Source organism: Pundamilia nyererei, unplaced genomic scaffold, assembly GCF_000239375.1.
Source record: "Pundamilia nyererei isolate P.nyererei 1_Seehausen unplaced genomic scaffold, PunNye1.0 scaffold00030, whole genome shotgun sequence".
Taxonomy (NCBI): domain Eukaryota; kingdom Metazoa; phylum Chordata; class Actinopteri; order Cichliformes; family Cichlidae; genus Pundamilia; species Pundamilia nyererei.
In genome coordinates, this window is record NW_005187431.1 from 3,084,807 (window position 1) to 3,097,971 (window position 13,165).

General features: G+C 41.8%; 1 protein-coding gene across 2 annotated transcripts in view; it reads right to left on the reverse strand.

Moving 5' to 3' along the window:
* Positions 1 to 13,165, reverse strand: part of csmd2 (CUB and Sushi multiple domains 2) — a 262,154-nt gene that overhangs the window by 36,022 nt on the left and 212,967 nt on the right. For both annotated transcript variants that reach the window (XM_005728850.1, XM_013909751.1), the window contains 5 exons: positions 10,362 to 10,539; positions 8,981 to 9,126; positions 8,807 to 8,887; positions 8,171 to 8,284; positions 616 to 804 (listed from right to left, as the gene is read on the reverse strand). In XM_005728850.1, coding sequence (XP_005728907.1) covers positions 616 to 804; positions 8,171 to 8,284; positions 8,807 to 8,887; positions 8,981 to 9,126; positions 10,362 to 10,539 — 708 coding nt within the window. The remainder of the gene's footprint in view (positions 1 to 615; positions 805 to 8,170; positions 8,285 to 8,806; positions 8,888 to 8,980; positions 9,127 to 10,361; positions 10,540 to 13,165) is intronic.

Genomic DNA, 13,165 nt, shown 5'->3' on the forward strand with positions numbered 1-13,165 from the left:
ATATATATATAATACACAAATATATATATTTGCACAGAATTTATCTTTATCCAAACAGAAGCACAGAAGTTTGAAAAATATCACAATTTCCTAATCTTCTAATGATGGGGAAAAAATAAGACTTCAGTCCATAATTGGCTTGGCAGCCCCAAGGTTAGCAAATGTCTGTTCCTCTACACTCGGCAGAAGATAAAAAGCACTAATCAGCATCACCAGTGTATACGATCACCACTTTCTCAGAGCAGCCTGGCAGAGATGCTGACTGTACCTCTAATCACATGCAAATGTACAAGGCAGATGTAGATGTTCTGTCACCATAAAAGGGAGCCTACGTTTGATTTTCTGTTACCAGTGGCAGAGAGCTTTGTTGGGAATAGTGGATTTAGCCTTCTGGCTTATTTTAGCCTTTAATTGCAGATATCTGTGAAAATGACTCTTTTTGCCAGGGGATATGTGAAAGGAGATGTCACAGGGAGTCCAGCTGGTAATCCAGACCAAGAAAACAACTAGGAAATGTAATGGTATAAACCAAACAGGTACAAACAGATAAACACTGTCATTTATGTTAGCACTGATGAACACAAGTTCTCTGTCTTAACAGATGCAGTCACTCACCATCAAAGATTTCAAGCTCATCGAACTGACGGCTGGTCTGGAAGTGTTCGATAGTGAAAGTGATGTTGTAGCCGGGTTCTACCTTAACCACCCAGGAGCAGGACTCAAAGTGGGGAAAACCGTTGCCGGGCGACTGACTCATGATGACGCCCGTGGAGGCTGTGAGTATCTCGTTCATGGGACACGTCACTGTTGACAGAAAGAAATAGCAGAGAGACAAAATGTAAATGTATTATTGTGACCTACAGAAATGATGATCTGTTCCTGTATTGTCGTTTCATAATTGCGCATCACATTCAGCGATTGTTCATTTGTTTTAGTGGAATCAATTTACCTTGAAACACAAATTGGATTGGTTAGAGCCATACTGTTGCTGGAGGGCAACTCAATGTGACTAAAAGCATAGCTAAGCTAATTGTCATTCTGGTCCTGATGCTGTCACGGGGAAACAAAGCTGTCCATGCTAAGTCACTCCAGGAAACGGCTTATACGTTATATAATATTACTGACTTGCCATTAGCGTATTCCGTCTTCTTTTCCCATTGTGAGTGTGCGACAGATGTGATGCTAACTCGGTGGTTAACGCTCACATCTGCCTCAAAGCGCCTTTTTGAAGAGGCACGTCTGGGCGGACCTCATACATCCGCTCATCTCATTTTCTCCCTCTGTCATTTGCATTCTTGCAGGACGTCTCCACGACATCCTTTGACATTTTCTAGTGGTTTCATTCCATATTATCAGACAGCACGCAGCGCTCCTGTCTGTTGTGTTTTTGCTGCAGTGCTGTAAAGCCAACCTTTTAATCTGACAGAGATGTCTGCATGCACACTGCAGCCCCATAAACAAGCTGCAAAATGAAAGGATGCAACATGCTGTTATGGCGACACAATGCAACAGCTACACTGTTTGTTTAAATACTACTTGTCTTCACTGTGTCTATATGCATAGAGAAGATGAAGCTGATGTGTAATAACACTTTCAACAAAGCTAAAAAAAAATCTCTGTAGTTGCACACAAACAATAAAAAAGGATTTTTCTACTGCTGTGATTACAGCGTTCAATAGTTTCCATAGAAAATTATCTAAGAACAAATTTTGCCATACCTAACAGTATTTAACTGTTTTAACACAGAAGCCCTGCTGCAACTCAATTTAAATTGCACTGAATTCAAGTCATCCAAGTCATGGTAATCCCATGAATAAACCTTAGCAGAGGTTGTCCCTTAGAAAGGTCATTGAGCCACTATTAATCATGTGTGTCATCACATGAGCCAAGATAGGAAAAAATGCGAAGGTCATTACCTCCAGAGGTTTCGGGTGAAACCACTGTGAGGGCTTGCCCAATCCTATAATGTGACCCTATCAAGTCAGCTGATGCAAGATGACTCTCCACCTTTTGATTTTAGAACTGAGGAAGCCTTATGGATGAGAGGTGCAACATCTTCAAGAAAACCTCAAAGAAGTCCAATCAGTTTCTTTCCAACCTCCTTAGACTCAATTCATTGCTATTTATACGGCACCATATAACAACGTGATCTCAAGGTGCTTTATATTGTAAGGTAAAGGACCTAAAACAATAGAAAGAAAATCCCAACAGTTAGACGAGCCTGTAAAAACAAGCATTTGGTGACTGCGAGAAGGAAAAACCTCCTTTTAACAGGAGAGAACAGGCTCAGGGAGAGGCAGCCATCTGCCGAGCCCGGAGATGAAGGGAGGGAGACAGGACAAAAGACGTGCAACCCAACAGTTTAAGTCCTGTTGAAATTATGAATACATCCATTCCAACTAATAGCAATAAAAAAAGAGTATATTTAAGCTGTTACACGCCAAAGGCTTTAAATTCTTTCATTGGAGAAATCATTAAAAACACACACACATACGTAAAAATGTACTGACAAACTGCTTAAAACAGCACTTACTCGACCAGGTGCTCTCTCTGCATGCGCATAGATTTTTTGCAAGCATTTGTGTTTGTCAAACAAATGTGGCAGAAAACTTTGCTTGGGGTATAAAGTATCTGCCATGTGCTGCAATTTTAATACCCATGCACTGTTTTACCTTAGGGCAAAGGAAGCACTTGGCACTTTGAGGTCCTTCACAACAGCTGAGAAATCCTGAATTCTCTGACTGGAGCTCAAGCTGTGTGCCTCTTTTCTTGAGCAATGTGAAGCGACTATTAACTTGTAAATAGGTGAGCCTGTGTGTGTGAATGAACAGTTGTGCATGCCTTGGTTTGTTCATCATCTTCTCTGTGTTCATAGGGGAAAAAGATTATGAAATTTGCATAAAAATATGGCAGAAAGCCTTGGTTTAAACAGCATCTGCAAATAATTCTTCCCGTTTGTTTTACTGGGGTTGGCGTGTCAGCTAGATGGGATTTATTCCCTCAGGAAATTTCGGATAATGTCAGGTAAGCTGGCATGTAAGAATTATTTTCTGTCAAATGTAACCATTTGTTGCATTTGCTACATTTCCCTAAGTATAATGCTTCCAAACAAACAATTAATATTTGTCAGTGTTCTTCATCAACCAAAAACAGCAGTTTTGTCTAAAAAAAAAAAAAGAAAAAAAGAAAAAAGAAAATAGCCTGGCAAAGTACCACTTCTGGCATCGACTTCTGGAAGTAAAGCAACATTAATCACCTATGATCCTAAATTTCGAGAAGACATTCCCCAAGTCTGCAAAAATCATTTACAACGTCAAGCCCCTCAGTGGATATGAGTCAAAAAGGTTTAAATCCATCAGCGATAGTGGAAGTGATTGCACCTGGAAGTGGCATATAAAATCTAAGAGTGAAGTTCATTAAATGATCAATTCTCCGAGGATGAGATATGTGTTGTCAGTGACCTTTCAGAAAGCCTGGATGTGTCTTCAAAACTCCCTTCAGCTTGTCTCGGAGCTGATGGAAAGAGATGGGCAGGGGCGCTTATCTATAGGCTGCTACTTATTAAACTAATCCACTTTGAAATGAAGCATCACTCTGGCTGTAAACAAAAGGGTATTAGGGGACAAATCTGACAGCTGGAAAAAAGAAAAAGAAAAAAAAAGTGTGTGTGTGGGGGTGGGGGGTGCTTCGACACACAAGGTGAGATCAACCCTGATAGAGCTCAAAATGAAATCTCACTTTAATGAGACGAGGAGCGGAATAAACAGGCAGCAGGGACAGCGTTCTGTGAAGCGTCCCTTCTGTTTGTGGGGAAACTGTTCAAAGTTTGCAAATATCTTCCCAATCAAACTGCCCCTATACATAAATCTACTATATGTATCAAGCTTGAACTGCTGCATTGCCGTTGAGATGGCTTTTAATTAGCATAAGCCGAGGTCTGATAACGAGACGAATGAATAGGAAGGGCCACAACATAAGTATTAATGTGGATCAGGGCCTAACAACTCTTAGAAGTCAGGGATGACAATGAAGATGGGAAACGAAGGGGGTAGCTGTAATCCATACTAACAAAAGAAGACAGGGGCAGAGAGAGAGGGGAAAAAATCGGAGTACGCTGAGCGGAAGAGAGATAAATGAAGAGGCGAGAAAAACAAAAGGGGACAGGGATGAAGAAAGCTACTGTAACTAGCTGGGAAAGTAATGTGATGGATTATTATGCAGGTTTTAACCAGAAATCTGTCTGGGGGATAAACACAGGGATTTGGACTCATCAGAGCTCATTGTGTTTTCATTAATGAATTCAAGCAACACTTTGTACTGATGCTGCAGCTTTGTGTGTGTGATGCCTGAACTCCCTGTGGTCTCTGCAGACAGCAAATGTAGTTAAGGGCCGTGGGTCCAATACAACCCAGTGTAATCAAATAGAAGGGAAATCAAATGCTGAACCAAGCCACCGGTTGCTCCGATGGCAGCAAATACCCATCTGGATGACTGGCAACTGTTCTCTGAATTAAACAGCTAAAAAACTAAAGTTACTGTGTGTCAGTGTTTACATATTTATGATGGTAGGTTTTATTTCTCTGCCTGTATGACAGGTTTTTGGGAAGGTAGAGACAGATAGATCTGGGTATTGACAGACACCTGTGTGTTATAAAGTGTGTGGGAATGCACGGCGCTCTGTTTTCAAGCAGCCTCAGACAATGACAAAGAAAGTCTGGGGAACAAAGGCTACATGTGTTATGTAAGAACATAAGTCTGATGTTAGTGAGTCATGGGAGAGAAGTGAGTGTCGAGTGAGGGAGGAGGGGAATGCAGAGGATGAGAGAGGATGCTGGCGCCGAGGGGGCAAGGAACACTGCAGACCCGGCAGTGGTTCCAGGGCTGCACTCTTGGAAGACTGTCACAGAATGACAACATCCAACGCTGCGTAACCCAGACACCAGCTAGACCAGCGTGGAGGTGCATACAGTATACGTATACAGCGACTCGGTGTGTGTTTGTGTGCGGGGAGTGAGGGCTGCTAAATGTGCAGGGAGGGTTTTGCTTGTCAGAGCTAGAAGTGGTGATTTGATAGGTGCAGCTGCAGCCGGCATGTCCCCTGCATTTCAATGAGCTGTTGCTCTTCGTCTCTTCACTGCCCTCCAACTAAGTCTCTCCCTGTCTCCCTTTCTCGCCTTGCTTTTAAACTCTAGCCCCACTCTCACTTACTCACTACCCTTCTGCTCATTTAGCAATTTCTCCTCCATCTTTTCCAGGCCAGTTTTTGGCTTTTTCCAGCGTATCCAGAGTTATACTCAAACTGCTCTCTTCCTATCGGTTTATCTTTTGACCCTCTTCTCTCTCCCTCTCATTCGAGCATCGTCTTTTAACTTTTTTCTCTGCTTTCAGCTCTCTAAAAAAAAGCTAATAAAAGCTGGAGAAAAGGGGAGCAGGAGGTGGGTTGTCTGTTCTCAGTACATTAGTCAGCACAAAGGGAAACAAATTGTTGAAGGGAATTTTGCAACTGAACCTATATTAAAAGCCTAAAAAAATTACTGGATTTTATGCATTAGTTTGATTCAATTTTATTTATTTAGCGCCAAATCACAACAACAGTTGCCTCAAAGTACTTTATATTATAAGTTAAAGAGCCTACAACAACACAGAGAAAACTCCAACAATTAGATGACCCCTTTGAGCAATCACTTAGCGATGGCGGGAAGAAAAAAAATCCTGTTAACAAGAAGAACCCTTCAGCAGAACTAGATTTAGGGAGGGGCAACCATCTGCCAATGTTCCATGATTGTAAACACTGTAGGCTTATTCTTGCACATATAGAGGTGCAAATATCTGTCTGTGGGGTAAAAATGGGTGGCAAATAAATCCAGGGAACATACATACAAGGGACTGCCTTGTTCCTCTCGCTTTTTGACACTTTCGGTATTCTCCGTTCTGCCTCTCACTGGGTGTCCTAAGCACTTTCCACATCTCCATTATTAGCCTACACATAGTTCCTCTTCCCCTTTCATTACCCTCTTGCTTTCGTCTAATTCTTTTTTGTATCTCTCTCCTTTTTCACCTCATGCTGAGAGCTTTGCATATTTTTCCTATTTAGTACACTAAATTAGTTGCATTTATCAAACTTCGCCTAAACCTCCCTCTCGCCCACCACCTAACCCACAAACAGAACGGGACACACGAAGCATTCTTAAACGAGACACACATTTCCAATAAAGAAAGAAAGAAAATGAAAGATACGCTTTTATGATACTGTGAAGCACAAACCCCTTTATGCACCCAGACTCTCGCCCCGAGGAAAAGTAGCGTGCACAACGTGCAGCATTACGATGTTATAGCGCGTGCGGTGGGTGCTGCATTCCTCTGGGAGGACGATATCTCAGCATGTAGAGAGCGCCACAGCAGCCGCGCTCGGCCTCACGGGAGCCAAGCATCATCCGCCGAGATGGGAAATGGTACCAAGCTGATATCTGGCTGTCGCTCCCTGACTACAGGCAAAAAAGGGTACCCGCAGGAGCAAGAAAAGAGGCGAAGCTCCATGTTTGAGTCATCAGTCCATGATTAGAGCTAAGGGATACATAACACTGCTGAAAATAAACTCATACAGTCCCTCTTGGAGGATGAAGGCAGTGTTGACTGGTGCTACATATAAAACATTATGATTCATCAGACTCGAAAATGGTTCGATGCATCTTAAGACATATATTAAGTAAACAAACCACATCACTGCATTTGGTGCTTAAACATTTTGTGTGTTCATATTCAGACTGGCCCTGCTGTTTCTGTGCTGGTGCACTTAGAATGTGTGTTTTTTACACCATGTGCTTGATGCTATTTGATCAGCTTAAATGTAGGAGAGGATAAAAATGGTACAGGCAGATAGGATTACTTTGGAATACTGTAAGTTATTTCTTTTGACAGTAAAGTGTCTTAACTATCACAAGAACTCATAACCATTAGGACTTACCTATACCATATATAGTTCTGACATACTGTTTATTTCACAGCAGCAGAACCCATTTGTCTTCTTGGTGCTTTTTAGGCAAAATATACACTTAGTGGCAGTTACATGTTGCTAGAAGAGCTTAGACCCTATTTTTCTTGGTGCTTGAAACATTTCTCAGAGATTTTGGTACATGATACATGATAGCGTCACACAGTTAATGCAGATTTGTCAGCTGGACATTCATGATATGAATCTCCCCTCCCACCACATCCCAAAGGTGCTCTATTGGATCTGACTGAGATCTAGTGACTATGGAGGCCACTTGAGTACACTGAACTCGATGTCATGTTAAAAAATCAGTGTACGATTATTTGCCTTTTGTGGCATGGCATGTTATGATGCTAGAAGCAGCCAGAAGAGGTCATAAAAGGATGGACATAGTCAGCAACAGTACTGCGGTAGGCAGGGCCATTAAACAACTGCCATACAGAAGCCCAAATTGTCAAGAAAATGTTGCCAAAACGAATACACCTTCACCATCAAACTGAACTCTTAATACAACAGAGGATGGATCTGTGCTTTCGTGTTCTTTATGCTGTTTTCTGACCCCACTATCCAAAAGTTGCAGCAGAGATCATGACTCATCAGACCAGTCAGTGATTTTTCCATGTTGTTATTATCAGCTCGAAAGAGTCTGACCTCTGGTAAGGCATTTTCTCCAGTATATCAACAGTTTCTGAAACAAATCCATGCCACATTCAAAATCTCTAAAATGTCCGTTCATCCCCATTCTGAAGCTCGGATTGAATTTTTGCACGTTGTCCTCACCATGTCTACATGCCTAAATGCAATGAGATGCTACCATGTGATCAAATATTTGTCCTAATGAGCAGTTAAACAGTAATACCTAATGAAGTGGCCAGTGAGTTTATATTTAGGCCATGAGGTAAAATCCCAGTAGACCAGCTGATCTCAGTGGTGGCCCCTGATGACTCAACCTTATGAACATTGGCAAATTTGATGTAGGGCACACTAGTTAAGGTGCTTTAGCCTTCTGCAAGATCCTTCACAACCCATCACCGTACTGTGTCCAACTCAGTGTTGTATGCGTCACAAAAATCACCTCCCAACCCTTGTTTGATGTGTACAAGTGTGCTCAAAGCTAGGATATCCAGGGATATATCAATGGTACTCCAGGATGTTTTCAAGTTGTAAACAAACACTTACCATCACATGAGGGTGGAGGGCCCTCAAATTCCAAATGTGTACCTAGCCGACAGGTCAGGATGCTGTTTCCACTTAATTGGTATCCTGGGAGACATCGGTAGCGCACTATATCACCTGAAAACAGTGACGGACAAAGGAGAGCAACAGTCAAGGTCAAGGTCAGAAGCAGTAGCATTAACTGTTATGATACATGTAAAAAGTGCTCCTTATAAAGGATTCTATAACAATACAGAAGTTATCATCAGTCATGTGTTTCAGTGAAAACAGGGATGAATCTGTGGACACAAAAATCCCCATGGGATCCTACAGACACTATGTCAGTGTTGCTACTTTTATGCCTCTGAATAATAAAGGTCAAATAGCTACACAAATACAGAAACAGGAATTCATCTCTGTTGTCTTCAAAGGGAATGAGATCACCTGCCCTAGGTGATGCATTTGAGGTGTGTCTGAATGGACTGTGTATTCAGCGAACCTAGGCAATAAAAACAGCCAAAGTTAGAAGCTTCATGAATGCTTCAAAATGCTACGGTTCTGCAAATCTGCATGGGAACAACATTAAATACAAAAAGGCAGAAGTGTCAGTGCCGTTGTGTTTAAGTGCATGGGTCTTATTGTGACAGCATTTCCACCTACCAATTTTAAATTCCTTGCTTGCCATCAGAATCTCAGCATTAGGAATGATGGAGGGAGGGAGGCAGTACTGTAGTCTGTAAGCTGTGAGTGCATCAAAGACATGAAAGGAGTTAAACAAAGAATATATGTAAATCAAGAGCTAGAAACAAAGCTAGATCCACACCATGTACAAACCTTGATAGCTGATACGAAAGAGTCCACCCTTCTCTGTATTACTACGGAACCGTATCAGCACCTGATTGGATGTGCTGCTGGGTGGGTCGTTGGGCTCTCCATCAGTAAACACACCTAGTTTCCTGGCTGTTTCTTGTGGACCATCCCTAAAAATGGAGGAATGTTGCCATAAATGCAAAAACAACAATACGCTGGAAACACCAGCCTATGCTCCAGAGCTCACTTGTATAAGAGCCATAAAGAACCTTAAGGGTCTGTGATGCAAACAAACTACTAAGCCACATGCCAGATTATTGTCAAGCAGCTTCAGAAGAGTATAATCAAGCTGCTCACACTTCAACAAACCCAAAGAGATTACCCCTCGCCTGTTTTGGATGATTATGTTAAAATAAGGTAGAATTTAGAGATACAGTAAGCGTGGAGTGACAGGTCTCGACTGTGGTGCTCCTGCTAACAGCTATCCAAAGGGAGTGTCTCTGGAAGCTGTGGCCCAGCCTTGGAAGTCCCCTGGTGTGGGCATGGCCGATTAAGCCAGCTCCCAGATTCCTGCCACAACCATTCAGCTTAAAAACCATCTGTCTTTGGCTGTCAGACTGGGCATGGGAGATTACAAGCAGCTCTGGAAACGGCTGGCTAGGGACTGCTGCCTGACAGCACTCTAGCCAAGCCGCCATTAAGGGGCCCATTTCCTTGGCTCAGTAGTTCAGTGGATAGATACACAGCGGTGGTAGCTGGAAAATGGGGAACAAGATAGTCCCCCATCTTGGCTCTGTAGGAACTAGCTGGGAAAGATCAGCACAGCGGGGACCATTTAGAGATGAGAAACAATACAATAGAAAGTGGACATTTTGGCTCGCTTTAGCCATGTTGACTTAAATTATCGGTGGTCTAAAAAAGCCTCAAACAAATTTCTATGAGTAGCGCAAACAGTTAAACGTAGATGTCACCAGAAAACCATGTGGATCTTTCATGTGGTCATGTTGCCAGGTTGGCTGGCAGTCAGACCTCCTGTCTCACTGAGAGCTGGGACCTTTGGAAGCTTTGGAGGATCAACTAGAACTGGCAAACATCGTGTATGCAAAAACCTGGCTTTGGTGCCACATATGGCAATTTTAACCATGTCGTATGGAGGTGATGAAAGGAAGCTTTACCCACTGATGCTCAGTCAAGCACAAAGGCAAAAGTGTATTTAACACATCGTATTAAAAGACAAAAACAACAAATAATCAAAGATTAAAGAAAGCCTGATAACAAGTTCTTGAGAATTTTTTGAGACGATGGTGAAGTTTAATACTGCTTTCCTCAAAATAACAAACTGTCCGCATTGTCTCATTGAAACTATTTCTGCATATCTGGAGCCTGTTACGCTGTCATTTCTTACCAGACAGTAATGAAGTCGTGTGGCCCATGAACTTGAAGGAGGGAGAAGTTCAGTTTGATGCCAAATCCAGGAGCCACAGTAATCAGCCAGGAGCAGTCAGCTGAGCTTGGATACTCCTCAGGGTAACCCGGGGAAAAGATGGTCCCATTGTCTGATGTGATGTTCCCACCACAAGGCACTGAGAGAGGGGGGTGAAGACAGGGAAAGTGTATATTTTATATAGGCAGGACAGATACATTAGGGTTGATACATAATTCAGGCACAATCAGCGAAAAAAAGAGTTTTTCATCCCTCTCTCCTCCTGCTTCTCTGCTCAGTGTCTCTTTCCCACTCTCCTTCACTTTTCGACTGGTGCCCAGGCGCTTGTCTGAGCTAAAGATTAGCCAGTAAAGCCTGTTAGTAAGTGGGGACTTGGATGGAGTGTTTTGCTAAGATAAGGCCTCAACCCTTTCCCATTGGGGCAGTAGAGAGGGAGTATGGAGATGAGGCGAGGGTTTCATGTGGACGAGGCTTTTGAGGTGTGTGTGTGTGTTTGTGTGTATATATGTACAGCAAGTGTAGAAGGGGTAGATATGTGTGAGTGTGCAAACTCTGAGTGACAGGAAAAGGTTACAAGTGCGTGTACACTGATCTGATCTGGCAACACTAGAACCCCACACGTCGATACATGCCTGATACCCTTGAGTAAAAAACAACAACAACAAAAGAAAAAAAACAACTGCACAATCACAAACAGTAAATCACACTCAACCACTATTCATTGCATCACATAAATGTCTTCATTTGCTTTGGAAATGAACAAATCCTTCACAGTCCCCAGGAATTTCTAACCACAGCTCAGCATTGCATAAAAATATATCTAGTCTAGCTTCCTGAAAAAAGCCATATTATTTCTGCCAGTAATTTTGTTGTTTTGATGTGTATTAAATCTACCAAGCCCAAAGAAGAAAACACAATCACGCAGCACTGCGCAATCTGAACACTCTCTATCTCGCTTACTCTTTTTTTAAAAGACTAAAACACCTAAAACACTTTTAAAACACCATTCACTTTCTGATCTAGTAATAATGAATTCCCGTTTAAACCTAGATTTCTATTGAAACATTTCCAGTTCTTCTTTAAATATCTTCTTAAGCTTTCATGTGCACAAACCTTAATCATTAGCCACCTTATTCTGTATACGTCACTTCCTGCAACCTCTAGTTTGTATATGTATTAATCCTTTTCAGAACAGTTAAATTATATGCTTCCATGATTCCAGAAACTTAACAAAGTTCAAATGCATGAATTTAGCAGTTTCCATTAAGGCTGCAAGACATTACAACCATTTTTCCAACATGCTAGTTAGGAGCATTACCACTTATTACGTTACTAGCAGAGGATCTCATTATGGTCACAGACCAGCCAGTAATTTTAAATGACTATTATCTGCAAACACATCCCTGTAACTGGCCTCAAATTATGCCATCCATAGACATATTTTAAATATCCCTTCAAGAAGATCCGAACAATCGTGCTGGTGGGCAAATGGAAACCTCATATTCACTGTGGTGGGGCACAGAAATTTAGAGAGCGCAGTAATCGCAGTAGTGCAGGAATCAACCCAGAAGAGGTTTTCAGCTTGAGGACACACCCTTGCATGTTTTATCCTTGCGTTTGTCTTTCAGGTTATACGTTGTTGGCCGCGTGTTCACATTATAAAACTGCCAATTGTATTCCTGTAGCGGAGAGGCCCTTCTGCTGCTGCATCACCTGTTAAATGAGCTATCGATCAGGCCTATTGATTAAACCCCAGACACTCTATGGAGTTGCACCTCCGGTTGACGCATTGACTGTAAAGCTACTTAAGACTTGTGTGAAGAAGAGTATATGTTTGCTTGTGGAGTTGAACAGGCGTGAACAGAAGAGAAAAATTCAGTCGACTATCTCTTAAAAAACAGAAAACAGCAGCGCATTTGGCAAGTATTAGCGCCAAAACTTCACATGTTGGAACTCCTCATGTCAGTCTTAATACCAAATCAAACAAATTAATTGTGTCCAAATGAGTCTAAATGAAATCTTTTTAACTCCAAAAAGGTTAGTCCATCTAAAGCGAGGCCTTGGACATTATTAATTTATTACAACATTCACACATGTTAACCCACACAGATGAGAATTGACAGGATCCTTTACCAGCTAGAAAGCTGTTGGGTCATAATAATATAGAAGTTTAAAGCATTATTATAGCACTTAGTCTGCTGAGAGACAAATTTGAAAATGCCTAAAGTCACTTATTGAGGCAATGGTTCGACCTGGCCTTGTGTATCTCAACAGACCTCCAGTTATTTTTTTAATATGTTCATTTAAGAAAAAGGTCTGTTAATTGCAGCAGTAATAGATTCACAAGGTGTGCAAAGGAGCCAGCCTCAGAATAACGTGTCCCTGCATGAGCCAGTTTAAAAAAAACAACAAGATATGGTTTTTCCAAGGCACGGGGGGGGAAGAAAGGCTTTGATTTGTGCATGTCTATGCATGCATTTAAGTGTATGTGTGTGTATACATGTTTATGTATATGTGTGTATATGTGCATGTGCATCTATTTCTTTAAATATGCATATGTTTTGGCATGTTGCTGGGGTTATGGAACCAAATATATATGTAGCAAAATGTAGAATTTAAGGTAGGAGGGGAGAAGTTTGTGCTTTTTCCTACTGTTTATTTCCCCTCCTAACTACAGTTTTATCAGTGAGGCCAGGGTGAGCAGGAGAGGAGGTGGGGTTGCTGTCTTATTTAATGAATCATTTCAATGTAAGCAGCTATCTCCT